The 26,116-nt window shown below is 38.8% G+C and overlaps 1 protein-coding gene across 1 annotated transcript in view; it reads right to left on the bottom strand.

Moving 5' to 3' along the window:
- Dnah12 (dynein axonemal heavy chain 12) overlaps positions 1–26,116 on the bottom strand; it is a 127,066-nt gene that overhangs the window by 51,887 nt on the left and 49,063 nt on the right. The window contains exons 26-35 of the mRNA XM_055612309.1: positions 25,311–25,550; positions 24,551–24,796; positions 24,125–24,244; positions 21,118–21,227; positions 18,412–18,595; positions 18,135–18,275; positions 13,150–13,233; positions 12,436–12,624; positions 9,671–9,790; positions 1,293–1,481 (exon numbers count right to left, since the gene is read on the bottom strand). Of these exons, the coding sequence (XP_055468284.1) occupies positions 1,293–1,481; positions 9,671–9,790; positions 12,436–12,624; positions 13,150–13,233; positions 18,135–18,275; positions 18,412–18,595; positions 21,118–21,227; positions 24,125–24,244; positions 24,551–24,796; positions 25,311–25,550 (1,623 nt within the window). The remainder of the gene's footprint in view (positions 1–1,292; positions 1,482–9,670; positions 9,791–12,435; positions 12,625–13,149; positions 13,234–18,134; positions 18,276–18,411; positions 18,596–21,117; positions 21,228–24,124; positions 24,245–24,550; positions 24,797–25,310; positions 25,551–26,116) is intronic.

The raw sequence follows: 26,116 nt of genomic DNA, 5'->3' as shown, positions 1-26,116 counted from the left end.
AGAAGGAGAAGGAGAAGGAGAAGGAGAAGGAGAAGGAGAAGGAGAAGAAGAAAAAGAAAATATTTCTCAACTCCCATTTTCTCCTTCTCAGTTGTACGTATTTAAAAAAAAACTGAATATTTTTATATTTACTTTCAGTTTTTAGAAAACATGCTTGTACAGAAAGGGAACAAGAATAGTGCATTGTTGAAGGAAAAGGAGGCAGATAAAGGGGAGCAGGAGTGAGGAGGGAATGAAGGAGGAGGAAGAGGAGGAGAAATGAAGTTGGGGGGGGGACACTGTAATGCACATTATATTGGGAATTTATCGTGTACTGTCTGAGCTCACTGAGAACCCAGCTCTGCATGTGGGCCTATGCTCCCTGGCTGATTTCTGCTGGATGTTATGTATGTCCAGGTAGAGGATGTTTTGCTAATTTTCTATATCATCTGTTCATGTGTTCATGTATATATGTATCAATCACTTATCTATCCATCCATATCTATCTATGTATCTATCAATCATCTATCTATCTATCTATCTATCTATCTATCTATCTATCTATCTATCTATAATTTACCTATTACTTACTATTCATCCTTTTACTTAAAAATAAGTTCACTCATTCAAAATCCCAAATATGATGATCATAGATCATTGTCTGGATCATTTGAAAAATTTCTTTTGTTTTTGCCTTTTGAGTTTTCAGGGTATTGGAGAAGGGAGAATAGGAGACAGATATAATAAAAATGTATGAAATTCTCAAGGAAAAAAAAAGAAAACATGCTTGTGCTACTGTCTCTTGATGTTCATTTTTAGAGATTGTTTCACTGACTTTCTACTATGACTAATAAAGATAAAACTCTTTCTGGTTATATTCTTAAAATCCTATGTTGTTTGATTTCAGTGAAGAAGTTAGCTCTCCACTGCTAGTTAAGTTTGAATCCTCTTATAGATTCTGGATTTCTATAATTTAGGTAGGATTGTAACCAAAGCTCTACGTGAGTCTTATGGTTGTAAAATGTACTTTGCGTGAATAAGATGGCTGATGGAATGTTCTCTGTTGTGAAGAAGGCTGTTATGAATTCCCTCAGAATAAGATGGCTGATGGAATGTTCTCTGTTGTGAAGAAGGCTGTTACAGATTCCCTCAGAGCGGAGAAGTACCCTAAAGTTGCATGTGACAACATGAACTATGACTGGGGCAGCAAGTTCTGGGGGACTCAGCACCCTGACCTCTGACAGAAGGTGCTGTGCATGCTCAGTCAGGGTGTGCATGCTCACACTTCATCTCAAATGCATTTTAGGTCATACCTCATACATATAGTCATAGACCAGGCCCTTTTCTTCAAATGGGCATTCCCATTTTTCCACAGACACTGGCATTGGTTGTTTTTCATTTTTCCCTGCTACAATTGTTCTTATGAAATCATCAAAAGCAAGGCGACCATCTGTATCACAACTTGCTCCAATTGACCAAATCAGAGAGAATACAAAGCAGGCCTGTGGGTGAAAAAATTAACTTATACTCATTACTTTTTAAAGAAAGTTTAGGAGAAACATACATATATATTAGTTAGGAGAAACATAATATATTAATGCTTGCTTAAACTAGTTGAAAATGTCATGCAAAGAAACAGAGTAGAACTGAGTATAGCCAAATCACATACATAATCATTTTTGGCAATAGTGATAAAAAGAAAACTTAAATGCCTTTACCAAACGACCTAAGGACATCTACTTAATTTATCCTCAAATATTTTCCTACCAGTAAAAATGATGTATGTATAAAAATACTTATCACATCACTATTTCTCCAACAGGAATTCTGGTTATTTACAGTATGCTGTATACTCTGATGTGTACAGATCAGATAAAAATGATGTAACTCCTAAACAGAGGAGAAAGGGGAACCCTCCTCCACTGCTGGTGGGAATGTAAACTTGTACAATCACTTTTCAAATCAATCTGGCGCTTTCTCAGACAATTATAGACAGTGCTTCCTCAAGATCCAGCTATAGCACTCCTGGGCATATATCCAAAATATGCTCAAGTACACAACAAGGACATTTGCTCAACTATGTTCATAGCATCTTTATTCATAATAGCCAGAACCTGGAAACAACCCAGATGTCCCTCATCGGAGGAATGGATACAGAAATTGTGGTACATTTACACAATGGAATACTACTCAGCAATTAAAAACAAAGAAATCATGAAATTTGCAGGCAAATGGTGGGACCTAGAAAAGATCACCCTGAGTGAAGTATCCCAGAAGGAGAAAGACACACACAGTATATACTCACTCATAAGTGGACACTAGACATATAATATAGGATAAACCTACAAAAATCTGTACACCTAAAGAAGTCAAGTAAGAAGGAGGACCCTGGGTAAGATGATCAATCCTCACTCAGAAAGACAAGTGGGATGCACATTGGAAGAAGGAGAAAACAGGAAACAGGACAGGAGCCTACCACAGAGAGCCTCTGAAAGACTCTACCCAGCAGTGTATCAAAGCAGATGCTATGACTCATAGCCAAACTTTGGGCAGAGTACAGGGAATCTTATGAAAGAAGGGGGAGATGGTAAGACCTGAAGAGGACAGGAGCTCCACAAGGAGAGCAAAAGAACCAAAAAATCTGGGCACAGGGGTCTTTTCTGAGACTGATATTCCAACCAAGAACCATTCATGGATATAACCTAGAACCCCTGCTCAGATGTAGCCCATGGCAGCTCAGTATCCAAGTGAGTTCCTTAGTAATGGGAACAGAGACTGTCTCTGACATGAACTCAGTGGCTGGCTCTTTGACCACTTCCTCCTGAGTGGGGAGCAGCTTTGTCAGGCCACAGAGAGGACAATGTAGCCAGTCCTGATGAGACCTGATAAGCTAGGGTCAGATGGAAGGGGAGGAGGACCTTCTCAACCAGTGGACTTGGAGAGGGGCTTGGAAGGAGTTGAGGGAGGGAGGTGGGATTGGGAGGGAATGAGGTAGAGGGCTGCAGCTGGGATACAAATGGAATAAACTATAATTAATATAAAAATAAAATAATTGAGAAAAATGATGTAACTCTGTAATGCTGATATGGAAAAATCAAAATACACTGCCAGTGAGATGGAAATTAGTAAATACAGTATATTGGCATATATAAAATATACACACAGGAAAAGTATATACATAAAATGTCATTACAAGGCTTTGTGGGGCACTGACAATAGTGCCCTTAAGAGTGGCTACGAGACTGGTATAAATGGAAACCATGCTTTTGTCTTTTGAATTTTATTTAACGCACATGCCTTATCTGGCTAAAAAACAAAAACATTGCCCTCAAAAATTTCAATCAGGTATCAATTTGCATATGTTTCATGAAGCTATTCTGAACCACCTGATAAAGTTGGGAGTTTGGGTTTATCAAGAGAACAAAATTTTTCTGGAACTATGCAAAATTATGCATAGGAAGAGTATCCCTGTAATAGTTTATAAAAGCTAACAATGGCATGTGTAGAAGAATGTGAAAAGTAATCCTAAAAAGATAGCTCTAACATAAGGGAAGACGGATAAACAAGCTTCACACAACATAAGGCGGAAAGGAGGAAGTTATAGTTGGCTGGAAAGCTTGGGGGTGATGTGGCTGACACAGTGTCTAAGGTAAAAATCGTATTACATTTTATTTACTTAATTGTATAAGTGGGGGGATGTGTGTATGCACACACACTCGTGGAGGCCAGAAGACAACTGGTGGGAGTTGTCTCTTTCCTTTCTACTCATGTGACTCACAGACAGGCAGACCTGGCAGCAGGTGCCTTTACCCACTGAGATATCACCCTGGTCTATAAGATAGGTTTTGTTTTGTTGTTCTTGGGTTTTTGTTTGTTTGTTTGCTTGCTTGCTCTTTGGGTTTTTGGTTTGGTAGCAACAAGGTGGAAAAAAAAATACAAGCGGGAAATGCTACTGCCACAGAATGGAAGAGAAAAGGACGGTAGAGTATGTTGTGACAATTTGGTAGATTGGAGTGAGGCATAGACAGGGAACAAAGATTTCCTTCTTTTATAACATCTTCAACAAATGGTGCTGGTCTAACTGGACATGCAGAAAAATGCAAATAGATCCATATTCGTTACCGTGCACAAAAGTAAAGTCCAGGTGGAGCAAAGACCTCAACATAAAACCAGACACACTAAATCTGTTAGAGGAAAAAGTGGGGAAGAGCCTTGACCTCATTGGCACAAGAGACAACTTCCTGAACAAAACACCAATAGCGCATGCTCTAAGATCACAATAAATGGGACCTCATGAAACTGAAAAACTTCTGTAAAGCAAAGGACACTGTGGTCAGAAAAAAACAACAGCCTACAGACTGGGAAAAGATCTTCACCAACCCTATATCTGACAGGGGGCTAATATTCAGTATATATAAAGAATTCAAGAAGTTAAACACCAGCAATCCAAGATGGTGGTGCCGAGAGGACACTGTCTGAGAAGCAGGACAGCAGTGTCAGCAGTGACTAAGAGACTGAACTCTGGACCCTAAAACACCAGCGATTGTGATTCCCAGGTAAGAGGAAACCCCACAGTGTGGGAAGCAACTGGGTCCATTCTCAAGTCATCCAGTTAAAACTGGGAAGAGTTCCCATGTCCCGGCAGGCACTCGGTCGCCAGACCAGAGCCACATGCCTGCGTGTCCTGATCACCTTCCCAGGCTGAACTGTGGGCACCAAAACACCAGAGACTGGGATTTCCAGTCTCAAGAAAATCCCACAGGGAAGGAAGCAAATGGGACCGACCCCAGGTCACCCAGTCAATCCTTGGAAAAGGTCCCAGAGACCAGCAGGCACACAGCCGCCAGCCCAGAGCAGGCACCAGCAACGAGCACACAGACCTGTTGCGTGCCCCACTCTCCGTCCCAGACAGAACTGTGCACCGTAGCGCACCAGAGATTGGCTTTCCCTGTTGGGAGAAAACCCCACAGTAAGGGAAACAGCAGGTCCGAGCTTGGAGCGCTCAGCTGACCCCCCCCCCCCCCCCCCCCCCCACACACACACACACACACCCGCGCGCGCGCGCGGAAAGCTCTCAGAGGAAAAGTGCCTGAGTCCCTGCAGGCGCCCAGTCACCAGCTTGGAGCCACCACTCACCTGTGCCTGTGCGCTGTACTTGCCACTTCAGACGCAACTGTGCACCCCAAAACACCACTGACTGGGTTTCCCTGCTGGGAGGAAACCCCATGTTGGGGGGGAAACATCTGGTCCCATCTCAGGACACTCAGCTCCAGAAAAGTTTCTGGGTCCCCACACACTCCAGGCTCTAGACTCCTGCTGCAGCATGAGAGCTGTGCTCACCTGCCACTGATTACCTCTTGGGTACTGAGGCACAGAGCTCCAACCTCAGACCTACAGAAGCCTGGGATTCCCGAGATCAGCCTCCAGATACTGCTCCAAGGGGCAACCAGTTATCCCTAACTAACCTGACCAAACTGCAGGACTCCCAGGACTGTGCCTAGAAAACAGTGTAAGAACAACAGCAGCTGCTCGCTGAAGTCAGAGCAAGAAGCCCAGTAGCAGGGCAGTTGTCTCAGGACTTCTCCGGGTGAGAGGAGAGCCCCCGTGACTGACAAAGACCACAGTTACCACTCAGGTCTATACGCCTAAGGTGAGCTGTGGCAATTCCGGAGAAACACTGGCCATTCAGTGACCATACCCAAAAAGCTGAGGAGGCCTCCTTCAGGAAAAATCATCTTCCTGCCAAGGAGTTTCTCCCCACCCTAGGATCCCAGGAAGCACCAGAAACTAACACCCAACACTTAAAATAGCCAAATGGGTAGAGGCCAGAGTAAAAGCTAACCAACAAAAAACAGCAATATGGCATCTCCAGAATCTAGTTATTCAGGGGGAAGCAGCCCTGGACAACTCAGCATAAATGAAATTTAAGATGACCTTATATCTATGCGTACGAAGAGGATAATAGAGGAAACAAAATGCATCAAGAATCAGAGAAAGATAAAGTCAGATTATGGCCATCTGTAAAGAAATATAGGAAGAGGCAGCCAAACAGTTTGTGGCCTTTAGAAAGGAAATAATTAAATCACTGAAAGAAATAAAAGAAACAGAGGAATGTTCAAACAAACAGTTGAAGGAATTGAAGGAAAATACATTCAGACAGGTGAAGGAAATCAACAAAATGGCTCAAGATCTGAAGATAAAATTGGAAAAATTAAAGAAAACCAAAAGGAGGAAATCATGGACAGGAAGAACTTAGGGAAGAAAACAGGAGCTACAGAGGTAAGCATAACCAATAGACTACAAGAGATGGAAAAAAAGAATCTCAGGTGTGGAAGATACAATGGAAGAAATCGATAAATCCATCAAAGAAAATGTTAAATCTAAAAAATTCCTGACACACATCATCCAAGAAATCCAAGACATGAAAAGACAAAACCCAAGAATAATAGGAATAGAGGAAAAAGAAGATTCCCTTCTCCAAGGCCCAGAAAATATTTTTCAAAAAAATCATAGAATCTTTTGGATATATGCCTAGGAGTGGTATAGCTGGATCTTGAGGAAGCGCTATTCCTAGTTCTTTGAGAAAGTGCCAGATTGCTTTCCAGAGTGGTTGTACAAGTTTACATTCCCACCAGCAGTGGAGGAGGGTTCCCCTTTCTCCACAACCTCTCCAGCATGTGTGGTCATTTGAGTTTTTTATCTTAGCCATTCTGATGGGTGTAAGGTGAAATCTTAGGGTCGTTTTGATTTGCATTTCCCTGATGGCTAATGAGATTGAGCATTTCTTTAAGTGTTTCTCTGCCATTCGATATTCCTCTGCAGAGAATTCTCTGTTTAGCTCTGTACCCCATTTTTAATTGGATTACTTGATTTTTTGCTGTTTAACTTCTTTAGTTCTTTATATATACTGGATATTAGCCCTCTGTCAGATATAGGGTTGGTGAAGATTCTTTCCCAATCTGTAGGCAGCCATTTTGTTCTGATGACCGTGTCCTTTGCTTTACAGAAGCTTTTCAGTTTCATGAGGTCCCATTTATTGATTGTTGCTGTTGGTATTCTGTTAAGGAAGTTGTCTCCTGTGCCAATGAGTTCAAGGCTCTCCCCCACTTTTTCTTCTAAGCAGTTTAGTGTGTCTGGTTTTATGTTGAGGTCTTTGATCCACTTGGACTTTAGTTTTGTGCAGGGTGATGAGTATGGATCTATTTGCATTTTTCTACATGTAGACTTCCAGTTAGACCATCACCATTTGTTGAAGATGCTGTCTTTTTTCCATTGAATGGATTTGGCATCTTTGTCAAAAATCAGGTGTCCATAAATGTGTGGATTTATGTCAGGGTCTTCTATTTGATTCCATTGATCCACCAGTCTGTTTCTATGCCAGTACCATGCAGTTTTTAGTATTGTTGCTCTATAGTACAGCTTGAGATCAGGGATGGAGATACATCCTGAAGATCTTTTACTGTAGAGAATTGTTTTTGCAATTCTGGGTTTCTTGTTGTTCCATACGAAGTTGAGAATTTTTCTTTCCAGGTCTGTAAAGAATTGTGTTGGTAATTTTATGGGAATTGCATTGAATCTGTAGATTGCTTTTGGTAAGATGGCCATTTTTACTATATTAATCCTGCCAAGCCATGAGCATGGGAGCTCTTTCCATCTTCTGATATCTTCTTCTAATTCTTTCTTCAGAGACTGGAAATTTTTTTCATACAAGTCTTTGACTTGGCTTGGTTAGGTTCACAGCAAGGTACTTTATGTTTTTTGTGGCTATTGTGAAGGGTGTTGTCATCAGAATAAAATGAAAGCTTATATATTGGGAAAGGATCTTCACCAACCCTATATCTGATAGAGGGCTAATATCCAGAATATATAAAGAACTTAAGAAGTTAAACAGCAAGAAATCAAATAACCCAATTAAAAATGGGGTACATTGCTAAACAGAATTCTCAATAGAAGAACATCGAACAGCAGAGAAACACTTAAAGAAATGCTCAACATCCTTAGTCATCAGGGAAATGCAAATCAAAATGACCCTAAGATTTCACCTTACACCCATCAGAATGGCTAAGATAAAAAACTCAAGCAACAACACGTGCTGGAGAGGATGTGGAGAAAGAGGAACCCTCCTCCATTGTTGGTGGAAATGTAAACTTGCACAACCACTTTGGAAATCAATCTGGCATTTTCTCAGAAAATTATGAATAGTGCTACCTCAAGATCCAGCTATACCACTCCAAAGCATATACCCAAAAGATGCCCCACCATTCAGTAAGGACATTGGCTCAACTATGTTCATAGCAGCTTTATTTGTAAGAGCAAGAAACTGGAAACAACAGAAAGTGTGGTACATTTCCACAACAAAATATTACTCAGCAATTAAAAACAAAGAAATCATGAAATTTGCAGGCAAATGGTAGGAACTAGTAAAGGTCATCCTGAGTGAGGTAACCCAGAAGCAGAAAGACACATATGGTATATACTCACTTATAAGTGGATATTAGTCATATAGTATAGGATAAACATACTGAAATCTGTAGTCCTAAAGAAGCTAAACAAAGAAGACCCTAGGGAAGAGGCTGAAACCTCATGCAGAAAGGCAAACAGGATAGACATTGGAAGTAGGAGAAGACAAGGAACAGGATAGGAGCCTTCCATAGAGGACCTCTGAAAGACTCTACCTACCAGGGTATTGAAGGAGATACAGAGACTTGTAGCCAAACTTTGGGCAGAGTGCCAGAAACCTTATGGAAGAAGAGGAAGTTAGAAAGGCCTGGAGGGAACAAGGAGATCCACAGGAGACAAACAGAACCAAAAAACCTGGCCTAGGAGGCTTGCAGAAATGGATACTCCAACTAAGGACCATACATGGAGAGGACCTAGATGCCCTGCTAACAAGAAGCCCATAGGCTGCTCAGTTTCCAAGTATGTTCCCTAGTAAGCGGGGCATGGGCTGTCTCTAACATGAACTCAGTGCTGGCTTTTTGATGACCTCCCCCTGGGGGTGGGGTGTGCAGCCTTGCCAGGCCTCAGAGGAAAACAAAGAAGCCAGTCCTGATGAGACCTAATAGACTGGGGTCAAATAGAAAGGGAGGAGGTCCACCCCTATCAGGGGACTAGGAAAAAGGAATAGGGGGAGAAGAAGAAGGGTGGGTGGGACTAGGAGGAGACAAGGGAGGGGGGCTATAGCGAGGATACAAAGTGAAAACACTGTAATTAATTAATTTTTAAAAACGTCTTCTTTTGTGTCCCTTCGGTAACTTCTGCTCACTATTGCCATAATCTCTGGTCTTTGCATTCCAGACATTAGCTAACAAGAACGACTACTAATGTGACCCTAAGTATTGCATGGGTTCTGCCTGTATCCACCCTCTCCCAGCCTTTCGTAGCTAGTTTCTATCTAAGACATAATTAACTGAGAGCAAGTGAGCTTATTACTGCATCACCTCGTCGAGGAACCAGCTACATGTGGTATTTCATAAAGAGCAGCACAGCTTCAGCACTGACATGCTTTGTTTTCTTTAGGGCTGTTTTTAGAATCAGAATACCAGGTTGAGCCAACTTAGTATCCTCAACTATTCTCTAGTGAGCATCAAAATCTGCTCTGAATCTTATAAAGGTCTTTCTGAATACAAATACTATTTTCTAAAACCATATTTTATTCTGTATTTAAAGCCACTTTAAATATAAAACCAACCATAATCCAAATACGAGTGTGCTTGCTAGTGGGCTCGTTTTCCAGCACATTACAGAGCAGTACCTCAAAGAGGCGTGTGAGAGATACAACTGCATTGATGTTACTCGTAGGAATGAGTTCCTGCAAAAGAAAAATAATAAAATGTTTTAAAATTTTCCATCTTAGAGAACAAATGAAAGTAAATGTCTCATTTTATAAAAGTTGGTAAGAACATAATAATATGTTCTTTATAATATTTAAATTTAGAGAAAATAAACTGAAGGTACAATAAAAACATTTCTTAAGGAATTTTAGCTTGGCTTATTATATGGCAAAATTGTACACAATGTATTCTCATTCTAAATCCTCTGACAATGGTAACCAGGTTCTAGAAGAGAATAGCTGAAATGAAGTCTCTTAAACCACTCATTTGGTTATGTATTCTATGTTTATGAAAAGCATATTATATTTACGTAGCCATAGAGCAAGCCAGTGGAGGTGGGAGAGACACAATCCCTGAAAAACACCAACTCTAAAACAAAGTAGGAAGGGCAGTATAGTGAGATAACTCTGTGAAGGAGCCGCGGAGTATCAGAGCAGAGGTGGTACTATAGTGCCAGGGGTGAAATAGGCCAAGGAATTAGTTGCAGGGAAATTGAAGAAGAATAAATGACAAAAGACCTTCCTAAGGAAGAAGCAGCAGAACTGAAATTTCAAGGGAAATAAAAGTTAGGTAAACAGAGTAGGGGAGGATGTGTAAGGCAGGAAAGTTATATAATAATACAAGCCTATACAGATTACTCAGAAGATTCTGTGGGATGTTAAGGCAGGATGACAGAAAACTACACCTGGGAAGCTGACAAGAGTCTTACAGGCTGTATTAAAGTTCCCTATAGAAGAAGGCTCCAATAAAGGATTTTAAAGTAGGGAGTAAACAGGATGGATGAGTGTTTGGAATCTTCATTTTACTTGTAGGACGTAGACTGCACTAGAACAACGCTACTGGGATGAATCGGGCAGAAAATGAGGTCAGAATTGAGGCCACTCTACAGGAAGGACTGAGGTAAGGAAAAGGCTGGAGAAAGAAGAATGGAGAAAAGACAAATAAACAATATTACCAAGGAGGAACGAAACCAACAGCATTTTAGAACTGGCTACATATAGAAAATATGACAACTATAAAAAGAAAACCCACCATCCATTACCTGGAAAGATGGAGCTTACTTTTATTTTTATTTCTATAGTATTAGGGATATAAAACTGCCAGGAACTTTTGTTTTCTCTATGAAGTCACAATAATCTTTGTAATGTGACATTGTCTAGTTTTTCTTAATATCATATCATATTTTAGGATGGGAAGCCATTGAGTATCTTTCTGTAGCAATATATTTATTTATATCTAATTGTGTATGTATATTCACGTGTGTGGTAATTGCCACTGAATGATTGTCCTCTAAAAGAACCTTCTATTCAATAATCCCAAGAATGTATGGCAAAAGATCTTTGAAGATGTAATTAAGATGTAATCCAACAGGCATGAAATCCAAGACCCCCTAGTGACACAGAGAAGTGACACAGAGAAGTGACACGGAAACAAGGTCTGAGAAGCTAGGAGAAGGGATTGGAGTTACGCAGCTATGAGCTACAGAACTGGAGCCACCGGAATCTGGAAGATAAAGAGAAGATTCTTCCTTAGCATTTTTAAGGAAACATACTTCTGCTAACACCTTGATGCCAGTCTCTGATCTCCAGAACCATGAGAAAGTAAATTTCTGTTATTTAAGATACCATATTTGGGGGAACAGGGGCTGTCTCTGACATGAACTTAGTTGCTGGCTCCTTGATCACTTCCCCCTGAGTGGGGAGCAGCCTTGCCAGGCCACAGAGGAAGACAATGCAGCCAGTCCTGCTGAGACCTGATAGTCAAGGGTCAGATAGAAGGGGAGGAGGACGTCCTCTATCAGTGGACTGGGGAAGGGGCATGGGAGGAGAAAAGGGAGGAAGGACAGGATTGGGAGGGGATGAGAGATGGGCTACAGCTGGGTTACAAAGTGAATAAATTGTAATAAATTTTAAAAATTTAAATTTAAATTTAAATTTAAAAATTACATTTGTAGTAATTTGTTAACGGCAGCCGTAGGAAAAATAAGGCAGCATTAAGAGTCTTCATAGAATTATACTCAGGTATGTTTATAAAGACACATCTGAAATATTTTAAAATCTATTTATATTAAAGCGTGTGTGTGTGTGTGCGTGCGTGTGCATGCGTGAGTGCGGGTGTGCACGGGCATGCGAGTGTAGGTGGGCATCAGAGCCTCTGTAGTTGGAGGAATAGAAAGCTGTGAGCTGCTCATCATGGCCACCGGGAATTGGATGTCTGCCCTCACCAACAGTAGTTCTACAAGTAGTATTCTTGAGCACAAAGCCATCTCTCTAGCACTTAAAATTTTTTTAAATAAAGGAAGTACTTGGAATTTTTAAAGGTCTAGAAACTATGGCTTGGTACAAATATTCTTCTTAAGTTATTTGTAATTTAAGCAATATAAAACAGAAGAAGGCTGGGCATGTAAGGAACATGCTTGTAATCCTAGAATTTGGAGGTGGAGGCGGGAGGATCAGAAGTTCAAGGTCATTCTCGGTTACATATAGAGAGAGAGAGAGAGAAAGAGAGAGAGAGAAAAACAAAGGTAAAGAAAAACTGGCTTTAGTTATTCATTCTAGCACTATGTGTATCTATTTTATTTGAGTTGCACAGATTGTCAGAAATCAGAGTAAGAGAATGATACCTTGCATTTTTTCCTACGGAATACTAAAGACGGTGGTACTAGCCACTGGAAAAGCTCCTTCAGCAGAGTTTGATGTTCTGTTTCACTTAGAGGTGGTTTCAGTGAATTCAACCATGAAGCCACAAGTGGTTCCCATCCTAACTGTGAAGGTTCCAAATAAATCATGCCACAACGGCTCACAGTGGCTGGCTGGAAAAAAAGCACAGATTTCCTTTTTCCATTTCCAAAAAAGACTGCTTTCCCATGAGTGGTTCCTGACAATTATAGCTAGCACTTATAAGTCCTTTCAAAATCTAAGTTCTGCCTGTTTCTAACTCTGACATGTACTGCATGTTCCCCATACAGAAAACTATTTTCAGTTAGGTCCTTGGCCATCTTAATACCTCTTCATGGTCATACATCATCCAGTTATGATTTGAAATGCCCAAGACTTCTTGAGGAAGTCTTGAATCTTCTGAAAAAACACAAACATCTTCTAAGGTCTTTTTCTTCCTGTTTCCCCCATGGATACTCAATTCCTTCCATTCTCTTAGAGCACATATATGTAACCGTATATTTGGATTATTTATTAGCACACTTCTCATCTTTTCATCTGTCTCTCCCCAGTGTTGAACCCATTTTAGGATACAAAATAAAATATTTTTATTCAGTTAATGAATAAATAAACAAGCACACAAAATGCTATATTAAATTATAATTACATTAAGAGCTTACCGAAGCCTGTGAAAGGTCCATTGTTTCAAAGATGAGGCTCATTTGAGGGGACATTTGAATGATTTCTCCACTCATAAGGCAAAGCTAAAGGCAAACATTTTAAAATTTAGACAGAATTTATCTGTTTATAAATAAAGTATGTGCTTGATATAAGGCCATGAATATGAATAGATGCCAGAAAAAATTCCTAGTCTATCCCTGTGTTTATGATATCTCCTTAACTTCTTTAATCTAAAACATCTTTTCTTTTATCAATATGTTCAAAACTTGAATTTAGGGATTCCATCTTTTCTCTCAAATTCTTTTCTTTCTCATTATAAAAACTATCCTATCTTAAGTGCCTTGGCTTAGAGATAATTAAATTTTAGTAATATTAGTAACTGTTATTATCAATGAGTCATATATCAAATTAATTTCACTACAAAATCTTTCCACTTTTCCCTCGTTTCCTCTGTGCCCCTACAATCTTCACTCTAGACTCAGGTTTACCCAGTCTAGTCATGGGTCAACAACGAAATACCTAACATTTTTGGATTCAATTCCTTATGTATAAAATAGAGTGTCAAAAAGTTGTGTTCTGCAGTATAGTAGCCACTAGCCATGCAGAGCTATTTATTTAACTTACCGATGTAAAATTAAATAAAGTTTAAAGTTCAGTTCTTTAACACTTTTATTTTCTTGCTGCCAAAGATGAAGTGAGGGCTTTTTGCATGCGGGGAGAGCACTCTACTTCTGAGCTACCTCCCACTCCAAGTTCAGTTCTTCCACTACAGTAAGCCATTCTGCAAACAAAATGTTAACAAGCCAGATGTGCCTGACAGCTGGCTGACTGACAGCATAGACATTTCCAGAACTGTAGGAAGTTCTACTTGAGAGCACTCCTCTAGAACGCTTTAAGTGTAGATCAGCTTATATCGGCAAACATTCTCCTACTTGTTACCAAGTTAGGATATGACACCAATACCACCGTCACTCCACCATGTTTTGGTATTACCAACTTCTACCTCACCGTCAAGTACAAGTCAGCAATCTGGCAATCCCTGCGTTAGCTATCACCTGCTAGGCCGGGAGGATTTTCTTCTCATCAAAGCACTCAGCGCCTGGCCCGGTCTTGTTCAAACTCCAGGCTGGGCCAGTGTTCATGAGGACGAGCACTTCAAAACAATAACATCTACTGTTCCTGACCAACCTGTCTTTGCTTATTTTTACTTACTTTGCTCCAGACATACATTTCATGCATATGGAAACTTATCTCTTGAAAACTACGTGATTCTAAACTGTTACATTCAAGCATCTCTGCCCTGCCCGCAGCTCCCAACCCATCCAGCTCTCCTGCCCACTGACACCAAATACACTTTTTTCTCTTTTTATAGAGAATGGATTTTTTTTTCTCACATAATAAAGCCTGATTGTGGTTTCCCCTTCTTCCACTCATACCAGATCTTCCTCCCTCATACACTTTCTCTTCATCTTTGTAAGGAATTTCTCATCGTGGCTGGTTTTATTTCCTTTCTAAAGTGAGTTCTGCCTTGTATTCAGAGCTACTATTCTCCTGCCATTATCTTTAAAGTCTCTGTGTACTTACAGTATTAACCATGGCAACATTACCTCCACCTAGGCCCAGGCTGCTTATTTGTAGAGAATATCTCACAAAGGCAGCCCCTGGTAGAATGAATGGTGATTCAAGGCTTTTAATTTAACCAGGTCTTCAGAACTACACACATTTGTGTCTATGGTTCCCTAAACCAGTGTCCTCAACCTTCCTAATGCTGTGACCCTTTAATACAGTTCCCTATTATGATGACCCCAACCACAAAATTATTTTGTTGGTACTTCATGACTGTAATTTTTTACTGTTGTGAATCATAATGTAAATGTCTACCATGCAGGGTACCTGATGCGCAATTCACAGGCTGGGAAGCACTGCTGAGGAGACCTGCTTCCCAGTTCCCACCATGGCTAGTTACAACTGCTTCATTTCTTTCTCTGAGAAGAACTGGGGCTCATTGCTTCTTGAAGACAAGTTGTCAGAAAGACTCTTTTATTTCTCACCACCAACTTTGTATATCCAAACTTTCTGACCATACTCCCCCTTTCATCTAATGAAAGAGCACCCCTCTGTTTTGAGTTTAAATTCCTATATTTCATTCTACTGATTAATTCCTCCTTCCAAATAATCACCACTTGTCTGTTTATTTTCTACTCTCAGTGTAATCAATATTACTGAGTGAAAATAAGGAAAAATATAATGACAAAAATGAAAAGGTACTTAAAAATAAATCTGAGTACTAATGAAATTAAATTACTATTTAATAGGATAGTCATTTCATATACATATGAAAATAAATTGGGTGGGGGAAATGGCCTAATGGTAGAGTACTTGCTTAACATAAGAAAGGCCCAGTGATTCAGTCGCCAAGTGGGAAACAGTAAGATCTGGAGAGGACAGGAACTCCACAAGGAGAGCAACAGAACCAAAAAAATCTGAGCACAGGGGTCTTTCCTGAGACTGATACTCCACACAAAGACCATGCATGGAGATAACCTAGAAACCCTGCACAGATGTAGCCCATGGCAGTTTAGTGTCCAAGAGGGTTACATAGTGATGGGAAGAGGGACTGCCTCTTACATAAACTGATTGGCCTGTTCTTTGATCACCTCCCCCTGAGGGGGAAGCAGCCTTACCAGGCCACAGAAGATGACAATGCAGCCACTCCTGATGAGATCTGATAAACTAGGATCAGAAGGAAGGAGAGGAGGACCTCCCCTATCAGTGGACTTGGGGAGGGGCATGCGTGCAGAAGAGGGAGGAAAAGTGGGATTAGGAGGGGAGGAAGGAGAGGTTTATGGGAGGATACAAAGTGAATAAAGTGTACTTAATAAAAGTTAAAAAAAATTAATTGTAATTGGGTGGTAGATTCATGGATATTTATCTACTAATCCTCTTTATGACTTAAGATATTACTTATTTTTATGTATAGCTCTCAGCTCCTGTTCCAGAGCCTGCTTGCCTGCATGCTCTCTGCCATGATGATGATGGACTAGCCCTCTGAAACCGTAAGCAAGTCCACTTTCTTTCATAAGAATTGCCTTGGTTTGGGAGGGAATGAGGAAGCGGGATACAGCTGGGATACAGAGTTAATAAAATGTAACTGATAAGAAAAAAATAAAATTAAAAAAAAAAAGAATTGCCTTGGTCATACTGTCTATTCACAGCAACAGAACAGTGACCAACACAATAATGTTTGTTTGTTTGTTTGTTTTTACAAATATTGTAATGTAATTTATTGACATGCTTCAAGGAATATGTCTCAAATTTATAGAACTTACAAGTATTTCTCTGTCACAAATACACAGACATAACAGCATTTGTAGTTTATGTCTGCCTGAGTCAGAATTTAAGGAAAAATACAGAATGGACTGGAAGTGTAGCTCAGTGGTTGAGAACCTGTTTACCTCGTACAAGGTCCTGATTTCAATTTCCAACACATACACACACACATAAATAAAATAAATAAATTCACTCATGGCAAAAACTTGGCTGACACTGATCTCAAGCTAGTTCTTTCCTTTCTAGAGGGCACAGAATGTTCTTCATATTGCACTAAAAGAACACATGCACAATAGACACAAAAATAACCAGCAAATGAATGTCCTTCAACAATCAGAAACACAGAGCCACAACATCTCCATGGATACTGGGACATATTCAGATCATAATATTAAACCTGGACAAGAGCCTGAGCAAAGCTAAAATGAGAAGTATGGGCAGCAATTATGACTATTTCTAGGAATCAGAAAGATTTATAACCAATTAATGAGGAAATCGCTAGCATAGTAGAACTGATTCCCAAAGCACTCATAAGCTGTATGCTTGTAGCTAGAGAGTAAGAGGGGCAGGATTAGGAGTAGGAAAAAGAGGTATGATGAATTAAACATCTTACATGATTAAATATCCTTGGGACTATCTCTTTCTACCTGATAGAAATTTACAAATTACACTGTGGAAGATCATGGTTCATGAGCTACAGTTAAATGCTAAACATGAACTAGAAGTCATACACATATTTTAGGTGACTGGAAATTAAGTGATACTGAAATGTCAAATCATAATGTCAGAAGTAGAGTACACTGTACTTCTTTCTTGAACATTCTGTGCTGTTTTTTTTAATTTTTATTTTTTAATATTAGTTACAGTTTGTTAACTCTGTATCCCTGCTGTATCCTGCCCCCTTATTCCCTCCCAATCCTACCCTCCCACCCTCATCTCCTCCCTGCCCCTTTCCAAGTCCACTGATAGGGGAGGACCTCCTCCCCTTTCATCTGATACTGGTTTATCAGGTCTCTTCAGGACTGGCTGCAAAGTCCTCCTCTGTGGCCTAGCAGGGCTGCTCCTCCCCTGGGGGTGGAGGGAGGAGGTCAAAGAGCCTACCATTGAGTTCATGTCAGAAACAGTCCCTGTTCCCTTCATTAGGGGACCCACTTGGATACTGAGCTACCAAGGGCTTCATCTGAGCAGAGGTTCTAGGTTGCACCCATTCATGGTCCTTGTTTGGAGAAACAGTCTCATAAAAGATCCCTGTGCCCAGATATATTTGTATTTGGTCCTTGTGGAACTAGTGTCCTTGCCAGGTCATATTAACTACTCCCCCCCCTTTTTTTTTGATTCCCTGCATTCTGCCGAAGGTTTGGTTATGAGTCTTAATATCTGCTTTGATACACTGCTAGGTAGAGTCTTTCAGAGGTCCTCTGCAGTAGGCTCCTGTCCTCCAACACAATAATGTTAACTCAGTAGCTTTAATACAACTTCTCAATAGCTTTAATGCACTTTTATTCTATTAAAAACAAAAAACTTATTATAGCATAGTCTTTACTGAAGATATTCATAAATGTATATATTTTTTACATATTTTAGCTTAAATATATAATCCCAGAAGTTCTTAATTATGTCTGAACAAGTTCTTCTTCAAATAATAGTGATTTACCTTTTTATTATCATCCAATACTGTATTCATACTTTCTATCCACAAGGTGTCAATAGGACCATCAAATACAACCCATTTCCGGTCAGGTGATTCGGCTAAGGCAAATTCTCTAAATGTATTTGCCACAATACCATCGGTCCACTGAGGAAAAAAAGAAAAAGCTAAAAAGCTTCTTTTATAAAATAAGTTGTATTTATCTTTAAAAACATAGAAATGCTTCGAATTTCTTGATTTAATATGCATTGTCTATAGGAAAGAATATAATCTTGGAGATTACCTCATGAGACACTGGATCAAACTGCCCAAAGAGTTGGCCCATAGTAATTGATTTGGGGTTTACTGTCCTATACATGACTTTTTCTTCCTCTCCATAGTTGCGTTCATTCATAAGCTTTAAAGTGTCAGCTAGCACATGCAGAACTTTTGTCTTAGCAGCAAAAGGCTCTCCCACCAACATAAAACTATGAAAGGCAGATTATACAGTGAGATGGTAAAAATGAAGTGTTTATACCAGCATAGAAAACATTACTCTGTAGCAATCACCATATATAATTTTTGAATTTCTAAAATGTTTTCTCAGATATGATGAAAATACATTTAACTTCTAAACCAATCAAGTGTACACTGAATTTTCCACAGTCATAACACTATCAAAGATAGAATATAATAAAATGTCTCTAAATGGCAGTGAAATTTTATTATAGCTATATTCTTAAATTAAAAACCAAGATATGGGAAGAAGCTTTCATTTGATATAGTGATTACATGTTTCTAAGCTTTCAATTGATACAGGTGCTCTTTGCCGAAGATTTCCAGACCTCCTCCTGTCACACAGACCTCTTTGCCACTCTTGCAGGTGGCTATGAGTCATACAAGTTAGGTAATTGCCAGTAAGGGAACTGACAGAGTTCTGTCACCCCTCTAGTAAGACCATGAGCCATGATGTTGAGATATGGCTAATCTTTATGACTATGAGAAACAGAATCTCCCTGATAACCTATGGACATACAGCATGAGTGAAAAATAAGCCTTTGCATTGTAAATAACAGTGTAGCTTAGCCCATCCTAGGGAAGATGTTCTTGCCATAATAAAAGAAAAACAAAATATAATACATTGGCTTAGAAACCAGGGCAAATTAACAGTCTCCAGAGGATAAATTATTGATAATTGTTATTATACAATGGTAAAATATTTGATAAATTTAATCATTTAGATAACTTGGAAGACAGATAATAATATACCTAAATAAGGGAGAAAGAGTGGTGAATACAGCATTAGTAGGTACAATGAAAAGATATGGCTGAATTTAATAAGGAATTTCAAACAATGAGCACAGAGGATGTGAGGGAAAGGTCTCTCTGCAAGTGGGTGTGAAAGAGAATAGAGGGAGTTCAGAAATTCAGTAACCTTAGGATTCTCATACACAGCAGCAAGAAAAAAAGAAAAAGAAAACTTTCAACAATGAAAACTCAGAATGGTATAAAGGATCAAGCCAAGAACAGGGCTATTTTATTACATTACGAAACTCTATAAAGGATTAATGTGGTTCTCAGTGAAGAAGTCCCCCAACCTTTGGGAGTTACGTTCTAGTCCACCAGTAGATACTCTATGGATGCTCCTCAAGTATATCTAATACCATGTTTTCCCTGCACATTAATAACTATGATAAATGTTGTTATAAATTGGACACGGTAAGAGAATAACAATGGCTAGTCATAAAGTGGAATAATTACAATAATAAACTTTGAGAAGATTATATGACAGTGCTCTCTCTATCTCAACATGTGAAATTGTCCCTTAGTGTTTCCAGGCTGCAGCTGATTGACTGTGGGTAGCTGAAATCATAGACGTGAAAACTGCAGGAAAGGAGGACTACAGCGACCATTTCAGTAGGAAACAAGGCTTGACGCAAACGGGCTGGGAGTGCGGAGTCTACTAAGCCGGGCACAGTTAGGGTTTAGAGAAATATGATAATAAACTGTACTTAGGGCAGACAGAGGCTAAGACACATAAAAGCTGATTATAATTTCTGAAGATGTCTACTGATTTCTACCTAATGTCTCCGGCCTAAAAAAAAATATATAGGTATTCAACTCTGGTTATGTGAGGCTTGAGTTACTATTCCCTCATTTTAGTGTATGTTTGAAATTTTACATAATACAAAGTCATTCTTTGACTTTTCAAAAATTGTGATTATTAGACCCTAACTTTCTGTAAGAAGAAAATGGCTAGAATCATTCTTCAGTTAGCAAAAATAACATTTTTCTTTCTTGTTACTTCATGCATGTTGAGGAAAGAAGACAAAAATAGGAAGATCATTCAAAGGTTAAGTCAAGTCTTGTGGAAAACAGCTGATTAGAAAGTCCCTCCCAGGAAACAAAGATCAAGCAGAGTTATGTCTAAGATGTTATAAAGAACCTCAAGTTTACACAATTTAAGAGATCTTTTAGAGGAAAAAATATTTTATGTATACATATACATATATGAAATATATAATACATACAATTATGAATACAAAATTATGTATCAACCTTATAAAATAAGTTACTTATCACTCTTATAAAATAAACATGACATGTTTATAGCTGTTGGATGGCTCTCAACAAGGAAGAGGCCCTGAAACTTAAACTCTGTTAGTTTCACAGGAAATCCATCTCTGAAAACGGGGCCATTATGTGCCCAAGTGGATTTCAGAATTGTTACCAACAGTGTAAGCTGTGTTTATTTCAGTTTCTGAGACAGGATCTTCATACATAGGCCAGCCTGGTGTGGATCTCAAGACCATCCTCAGATGGTCACAAGCCATCTGGATTTACAGGTATGCACCTGACTCCAGGTTCTTTGTTTTTTGCTGTAAGGTACTGAGGAGGGAGGAGTTCTTTGTTCCATAGCCTTCCTAATATACAAACTTTATTGCTTATTTTGGTTCTTTACTTTAATTTAAAGTAACACCAAACTATGGCAGATAATCAATATTCTCACCCATGTCGAACAATCATCATTTCATATGTCTGAATAATTTTTTCAAGAAAAAATTTAACAGGCTGAAGATTATGTTCTCGGCAGGTTTCATGTGCACATTCCAAAAATTCCTGAAATAAAATAAAAGTGAAATGTGTTTCTATAAAGTGTTATTATAAGTCATGTCATATAGAAAGATTGTTTTCAAATTAAAAAGAATAAATAGATTAATATAAATAAATTAATATAACAATGTAAGTTATTAATGATCATAGCATCCTAGCATTGGATGCTATGATAAAATAAAAACAATTAATAAAAACAATTCTTTGATAAATAAAAGATAAATAAAAACAATTCTTTGCCAAAATTCCATTTTTGGTTAAGATACAAAAGAATATGCTAGATAATCCTTCATACCATAGCAACCAGGAATAAGCAGAAAGGCTAAAAAAAAAATCATTAAAAATTTAAGAGCCAGTTGGGTGTGGCATTGTAGATACAAGTCATTCTGATAGAATTTAAGTTCAGAAATGGATTAGTCTTTCCTGGGTGTCTTGGCTAATTTTACGTCAACTCAATTTGACACAAGCTACAGTCATCTGAAAGAAGGGAACCTCAATTGAGAAAATAACATCAGGCAGCAGGTAAGCCTGTAAGGCATTTTCTTAAATGGCCCAGCCCATTGTAGATGGTGTCACCCCTCAGCTGGTGGTCCTGAGTTCTATAAGAAAACAGGCTGAGCAAGCCATAGAAAGTAAGACAGTAGGCAGCACCCTTCATGGCCTCTGCATCAGCCCCTGCCTCCAAGTGCCTGCCCTGCTTGAGTTCCTGTCCTGACTTCTTTTGACTAAGAACTGTGATATTGAAGTGTAAATTAATCATTTCCAGCTGGGTGATAGCTCCTGCCTTTAATCCCAGCACTCAAGAGGCAGAGGTAGGCAGATCTGAGTTTGAGGTCAGCCTTGTCTAGAGAGTGAGTTCCAGTACAGACAGGGCTACACAGAGAAACACTGTCTCAAACAAACAAATGCTTTCTTCCCCAAGTTGATTTTGGTCATGGTGTTTCATCACATCAGTAGAAACCCTGACAAGATACTGGGCAAGCATCACTACAGCTCTGTTTTTTTTTTAATTGTTCAACACAACAGGAGTTCACTACAACTCTTTTAAAGGCCCCTTTAGTAGCCCCTTTAATGTTATGTACACCTTTAATCCCAGCACTTGGGAGCAAAAACCGGTACATATCTGAGTTTTAGGCCAGTCTATCTGTTCTACATGGTGAGATCCCAACCAGCCAGTGATACATTGTGAGACTTTGTCTCAAACCTGCACACACCTCCCCCAGTAAACTCCTAGTGGAGGAAAGGTCCTAAATATAGCTGTATAGCATATAAAACAAGGAAGAAAGAAACTGGTAAGAGTAAGTATACCCCACGATCCAGCTACATCACTGTTGGGCATATCCCCAAAGATGCTTCATCCTACCACAGAGACATTTATTCAACCATGTTTATTGATGCTCTATTTGTAATATTCAGAAAATGGAAACAACCTAGATGTTCCTCATCAGGAAAATGAGAGTACATTTACACAATGAAGTATTAACCGTCATTTTTAATAAATGAAATCATGAAATTACAGGTAAATAAATGGAACTAGAAAAAAAATTATCTTGAGTGAGGTATCCCAACCTAGAAAGACAAATATGGTATGTATTTGCTTATATGCAGATATTAGCTGTTAAGTAAATGTTAAAGTTGCTATCAACTTTTAAAAGCGAGCTATAAATAAGTTTTATGCAAATCTCAGGAAAGCATATTCCAGGAAGCTTTCAAACAACAAAGGAAACTAGGGAAAAAACAAACAAACAACAACAACAAAAAAAAAACAGATGTGCAATCAGGAAACAACAAATAACATTAGTTACTCCTTACATATCAATAATTAACTTGGGGCTGGCCCAGTAGATAAAGACACCTGCCACCGGACCAAGCCTAAGAACTTGAGAACTTGAGTGAGTCCCTGAGAAACACATGTTGGAGCCTCTACACAAGAGCTGTGGCTGCATGTGCACACACACACTCACAGAAGGGGGGGCACACAGAATTTAAAAATTTCTAATTACTTTGAGTGTAAATGGATTATAGCCTCTAATAAGAATGCATAAAATGACTGAATTGATTAAACAAACACAAGACCAAAATATTTGCTGCTTGTTTCATCTTATAGAGTGCTCACAGATCAAAACCAAAGGGATGAGAAAAGATATGCCATAAAAATAAAAATAGAGAAAGAGCAGAGGAAGATATACTTATTTATGAATGAATATTTACAAATAGTAAAAAGACAAAATCAGCTTTAAGCTGAATGCTACAAAAAAATTAGAAATAAGTCTTCAACAATGACAAAGAGGACAGTTTTTCAACAACAAAACAAAACAAAATAAAACAAAACAAAAAACCAAGGCAGTTATAAATATACACCCAGCCCTGGGCACTTAATGATACACAGCAAACACTAAGGCTCTAAAGGAGACATGAACTACAAGACAGTGACAGTTAGTAGTCTACTCTCAGCACTCACCAGACAACCAGACATCAGATCAATAGAGAAACAAACTTGAATTATACTTCGGTCTAAGTAAAGCTAATAGACCTAATTCTTAAGTGGATGAAAATTTTTACAAAATGGACCGTATATTAAGCTACAAACTAAGCCTTAACAGATTTAAAATAAAATCCTATCAAGTATCTTTTTATTTTTATTTTTTTTTTCTTATTTTGAATTTTGTATATTTTAATAGTTAAAATAATCACAGGGGTTTTGGTAAATCTTTAAAGAACTAATATCAATCCTTTTCAAACTCTTCCAATTTTTTTTTTTGAAAAATAAGAAATGTCTACAAACTTCCTTTATAAGAACATCCAAACAGAATAAGGTCCCCAATTTAATAAAGGTTTGTAAATAACTGAGCCATCAGTTAAATTTATTGTACAGAGTAAGTCATTCTTATGTGTTTACTTACCTTGTAGTCAGCTTCAGGAAGCTTAATACCAGGAAATAAGTCACTAGTTATTCCATTAAATAAAGGTATGTCATGTGATAGGAACTTTGGCTCATTTACATCTTTGATTGATCGAAGGAGCTAAAAATCACAAAAAGGATGATGTAATTTAATCGCCTGTACTTGTATGTTCACTGTACATACGCCCTTAGCCAGAGGTCAGTTTATCTTAAATTGCTCATAGAATCTCCATAGTGAAAACTAACCCTGTGCTTACCAAACCAAAGGCCTTTATACTTTGTATAAAGTACAATAATAAGCCTAATATTACATTCTCAATCTTACCTAAAAGACCTAGAGCAGCAACTCTCTTTCCTGGTTGATCTCACTAGAGAAGCTGTCTTTCTGCTGAGGCTTTCATAATGCACATTCTTAATTAATGCTTACCAGTATATCCTCATTTTCAAGGGGGTATTTTAATTTTAGATTTCCAGCTGCCACTAAAACGGCTTTCACTGCTCGCATTCCATAGTCATAATGAAACTGTGATGACAGCTGTTCCGAGCAAAGCCTGTAGGTCATTACTATTTTCACAGACAGAGGTTTTGCATTCAAAAATCCATAGGAGTAGAGGGAGATTTCTGCTATGAGGGCATAGTTTGGAACCATCATAGCTACTGTTCTAAAAAGAACCTGAGGCATATAATAAACAAAATATATTACTTACATAAAAGAAGACATGTTTAAAGCTAAGCAACAGACACAGGATCAAAAGATATCGACAGTAAAGTTTATTCCTTAAAAGCAACATCTATTTATAAACTATTTTTTTCAGCAGTAGTTAAATATTTTTATGTTCTTGCTAGTTTGGGATTTCTAAAAATGCTTTTGAAAGCTGGGCACGGTAGCATACATGCATAATATTGCCTATTCATGAGATGACAAGTTCAACGCCAGACTTGGCAATTCAGATTGTGTCAAGATAAAAGTAAAAGTGGCCTCGTGAGGCAGTTCGATGGTGGAGTGTGTAGTATGTCTGATACCAAGCCCCTGTATCGCCAAGTAAATAAGGTTTTGGAGGTCTACCTTATACCAAATGGAAGTGAGAAAAAGGAAACGACAAAATATGTGGAGGGATTTATAACATTTTAAATGGATTGTGCCATTATGTTTTATTAACAATCTTAGACTCTTTAAAAAAAATTACCTTGAGGTTGTCTGGCAGTTCAGAACGTCCTGCATAGCCAGGATTCATGGTAATAGCTACAAAACAGTTTGGGTTGAGCTTAAGTTCTGTCCCTTCAAAAATGAAGACATCCAGTTTCTGTTGAATGGCTCTCTGAATGCAAAGAATCTGCTGTGCCACCACTGATAACACTTCCAGCTCAATTCGATTGAATTCATCAAAGCAAGCCCAAGCACCCGAAGAAGCCAGCCCTTTGAAAAACTAAGAAGATGGAATGAAAATGGTGAATTTTCTTAAGAAAGGATATCATCTGTTAAAAAAAAAAAAAAAAAAAAAAAAAAAAGGCATTTGACCTCCTAAGTCAAAATTAAAAGTTAAGTTTAAAAAGCACCAAGGCTATTATCAATGCCTTTGCCACTACAATGAAAGGCTCAAGCAACACTTAAACTGCAACCCCAGTAATATAGCGCATGCATTTGCTTGGTGTGCAGAGGTAGACCCAGCTGCAAGCCAGTAACGTGATGTGACTACCTTCCCCATCGCTAGATAGTGCAGGAACATGTGACGTGACTACCCTCCCCATCGCTAGATAGTCCAGTAACATGTGACGTGACTACCCTCCCCACTGCTAGATAGTGCAGGAACATGATGTGACTACCCTCCCCATTGCTAGATAGTGCAGGAACATGATGTGACTACCTTCCCCATGGCTAGATAGTGCAAGAACATGATGTGACTACCTTCCCCATGGCTAGATAGTGCAGGAACGTGATGTGACTACCTTCCCATCGCTAGATAGTGCAGGAACATGATGTGACTACCTTCCC

This window comes from Psammomys obesus, unplaced genomic scaffold (genome assembly GCF_907164565.1).
Source record: "Psammomys obesus unplaced genomic scaffold, mPsaObe1.curated_primary_1811, whole genome shotgun sequence".
In the NCBI taxonomy this organism is placed as follows: Eukaryota; Metazoa; Chordata; class Mammalia; order Rodentia; family Muridae; genus Psammomys; species Psammomys obesus.
Note: the sequence above shows the minus strand (reverse complement) of the source record. Positions and strands in the feature narration are given on the sequence as shown.